This window comes from Pteronotus mesoamericanus, unplaced genomic scaffold (genome assembly GCF_021234165.1).
Source record: "Pteronotus mesoamericanus isolate MK-2021 breed Mesoamerican mustached bat unplaced genomic scaffold, CSHL_Meso_final scaffold_12, whole genome shotgun sequence".
Taxonomy (NCBI): Eukaryota; Metazoa; Chordata; class Mammalia; order Chiroptera; family Mormoopidae; genus Pteronotus; species Pteronotus mesoamericanus.
Genome location: NW_026555303.1, coordinates 6472493 through 6476116, shown reverse-complemented (window position 1 = coordinate 6476116; position 3624 = coordinate 6472493). Strand labels below are relative to the sequence as shown.

The following is a 3624-nucleotide window of genomic DNA, read 5'->3' as shown; positions in this document are numbered from 1 at the left end:
AATTCATGGTGACTGAAAAACATGTTATTATACAATGAATTGATTAACAATGAGGTCAAGGAAAACATTAAGAATATCCTGTAAACAAATGAAAATAAACACCCAACACCTCGAAACCTATGGGATACAATGAAGACAATCTTCAGAGGGAAGTTCATAGTGATATAGGCCTACCTAAAAAAGATAGAAACAGGGCCCTCGCTTGTGTGGCTCAGGTGATTGAGTGGTCATCTGTGAACCAAAGGGTCTCCAGTTCGATTCCCAGTCAGGAAACATGACTGGGTTGTAGGCCAGGTCCCCAGTAGATATGCACAAGAGACAACCATACACCGATGCTTCTCTTCCTCTTTTTCCCGCTGTCTAAAAATAAATAAGTAAACTCTTTTTAAGAAAAAATGTATAAACATATCAAATAAACAACCTGACCCTGTATCTACAAAAACTAGAGTAACATCAACAACAAAACCCAGATCAAGTAGAAGGAAGAAAATAATCAAGGCCAGAGCAGAATTAAATGACATATAGACTAAAAGAACAACCCAAAGGCTCAATAAATCCAGGAGCTGGTTTTTTAAAAAGATAAACAAAATTGACAGGTCTTTAACCAAACTCAAAAAGAAAAAAGAGGACCCAAATAAATAAAACCAGAAACAAAATAGGAGAAATTATATCCAGTACCACAGAAATACAAAGGTTTTTAAGAAATTACTACAAATAATTGCTAAAGAAATATTCCACCAACTCCATTATGGCAGCAATCCCCCCAGACTCCTGGCAGCCACCCAACGTATACTTAGAGATCAGCATGGGGATCACTGTGCTGGAGCTGTACTGGAAGCATGTTCCAAAGACCTGTAAGAACTTTGCTGAGTTGGCTCAACAAGGTTATTACAATGGCACCAACTTCCACAGAATCATCAAAGACTTCATGATCCAGGGGGGTAACCCAATAGGGACAGGTCAAAGTGGTGCATTTACCTATGGCAAACAATTTGAAGATGAACTTCATCCAGACTTGAAATTCACAAGACCTGGAATTCCTGCAATGGCCAATGCAAGGCCATTCACCAATGGCAGCCAGTTCTTTGTGACCCTAGCTCCCACTCAGTGGCTTAATGGCAAACACACAATTTTTGGCCAGGGTATAGGAATGGTGAATCGAGTAGGAATGGTGGAAACAAATTCCCAGGACTGCCCTATGGATGATGTGAAGATCATCAAGGCATACCCTTCTGGATAGCCTTGCTGCTTTTGTGGGCACACCAGGTCTTCAGAGACGGCCCGGTGAACCAGCTTCCAGATGACCTAGAATGACAAACAACTCAGCTTCATTTTGGCCTTTCAAATCATGGAGCTAAGAAGGCCTGGGGTCTTGAGTGAGTTAGAGATGGAAATGTATTTTAATAGAATGCTTATATTCACATATTCCTGACCTAAGTTGACAGAGCGTTTACAGAAATGCCCATGCATGACTATACACAGGTTGCTGTCCACTGTAGATGACCCACACTGCTCCTTCATGTGTGTATCTACCGTCATACACTTGGAAAAAAATGAAGCAAACTCTGTCATTTCTGTTTCCAACCAAACTTCTTTCTGCAAAGATTTCTATTCTGGCTTACACTGCAGTCTTTGGAGGCTGACGACCACAGAATTGAAAACCAAGTACTGTCTGTCAGCCTTCTGAATTCTGCACACCCTCTTCCAGTCCCCTACATTTGTTCTCCCTAAGAATGTCTGCATTTTTCAAAACCAGGACATCAGTGCTGCTGTTTCTGACACTTAGACATCCCACACAATGCCACATTGGATTTTTGCCAAATGAAAAATGCATCCAACAATCAAGTTTCTAAGAAGGTGCCAAGTAGAATGACAATATGTAATAATCAAGAAATGAATTTATTAAAGGAAGTAGAAGCATTGACCAATTTTTTCCTCAGGAAGGAGTAGAAATCTGTAGTGAGCATAAAGACAGGTTATGAATTCTCCTTAAAAAAAAACCACAACAGTATTCTCATAAAGGAGAAGTATCAATTAAGTTTTTTGTAAACCTAAGACTTTAGAGAAACTAACAGATTTTATTTTTTTATCTATTTATATGGGGTGGCAGTGATGAGAGAAAAGTAATACCCATGTGATACATAGAAACTCCATAAATAAAATACCATTGGTTGAAAAGAAAAAAGAAATTACTACGAACAAATATCTGCCAAGAAATCTGATCACCTAGGTGAAATGGACAAAATTCTAGAAACATCTTTCTTCCAAAACTGAATAAAGAAGAAGCAGAAAGCGTGAACAGACCAATGTTAGGTAGTGAAATTAAAGCAGTAATCAAAAAAACTCTGACACAAAAAAGCCCTAGGCCGGGTGGTTTCACAAGAGAATTTTATAAAATATTAAGGGGACAGGCAACACCTACATTTCTCAAACTATTCCAAAAAACCCAGGAAGAGAGAAGACTCTGAAACAGTGTTTATGATGTCGGCATCATCCTAACCCCAAAACTAGATAAAGACACAACAAAGAAAGAAAAATATAGGCCAATAATGCTGATGAACATAGATGCTGAAATGCTCACAAAATATTGGCAAACCAGATTCAGTAATCCATTTAAAAGATCATACACCATGATCAAGTGGGATTCATTCCACAGATGCAAAGATGGTACAATATATGCAAATCAAGAAACATAATACAGGACTTCAATGTGGCAGAGGAGTGTGTGCAAATCACACTGATCTCCTCCCAGGATGAAACTCGAATTGCAACTAAATTGTGGAGAAATCACCTGGAAAACAACAGAACAATAATGAAAGTGGAGCCTTAGAACCTCGGACAGACAGAGGAATCGGCTTTCACACAACCTAACTGGTAAGAAATATGGTGGAGGCTCAAGAAGGTGGGTGCCTAAAGGTAGCAGTGCCAGAGGCATATTGAAACGGCCAGGTGGATGCCCGTGAGTAGAGCAGGGTATAAACCATAAGCAGGGATATCCAGCCGACATCTCCAGAGCCCAAAAACACACAGAAAACAGACAACTGCGAAAAGCGTAGCAGTGCTCTCTGCCAGAGTCAGGTGGCTGGAGATGCAAATAGCCATTTAAAGGGCCAATGGAAAATTTTGTAGAGGCAGCCACTTACCCTGGTCACAGGGGAAAGGTGAGGGCAGAGTGGGCTGGAGCCACCTGAGGAAGAAAGAGGAAGATATTGATAGAGGAAGAAAGCTTTGGGGAGAGAACTGAGAAAGTGGCTGTTGGGGTCCCAGTGCAGACTCACCTCCCATTCAGCAGCTTCCATCTTGCCCAAGCATACCACTCCCCTGAGCAGCAGCATTATGAAAAGAAACAATAGCCCCACCCTCAGGAAGCTCACCCATGGTCCAGTGTTGTGCAGGCCTGGGTGCTGAGTACAGGGTGGCAGTCCTGTACTCAGATAGCAGATTCCTGGCTAAAGGGGATGCAGAGTGGTCAAGAATGCTTGAGGAGAGATTGGTGACAGAGATGTTGGGAACAGAACTGAGGGAGTAGCCAGGGGAATTCCAGTGCTGACTCTTCCCTGACTCCTCAGCATCCATCTGGCTCAGGCAGACCACTCCCCTGAGTGGCAGCAGCCCGAGAAGACA

At 41.7% G+C, this 3624-nt stretch overlaps 1 protein-coding gene across 1 annotated transcript; it reads left to right on the top strand.

Annotated features, from left to right (window-relative positions):
- Positions 1-748: 748 nt before the first annotated feature.
- LOC129082196 (peptidyl-prolyl cis-trans isomerase-like 1) lies at positions 749-1240 on the top strand. The gene has a single exon (XM_054587898.1). It carries the CDS (start codon positions 749-751, stop codon positions 1238-1240), a length of 492 nt encoding a protein of 163 aa, XP_054443873.1.
- Positions 1241-3624: the final 2384 nt, after the last annotated feature.

What these genes read in the sequence shown, in the direction of transcription:
- LOC129082196 (XM_054587898.1), top strand. Translation starts at nt 749, where the DNA reads ATGGCAGCAATCCCCCCAGACTCCTGGCAGCCACCCAACGTATACTTA.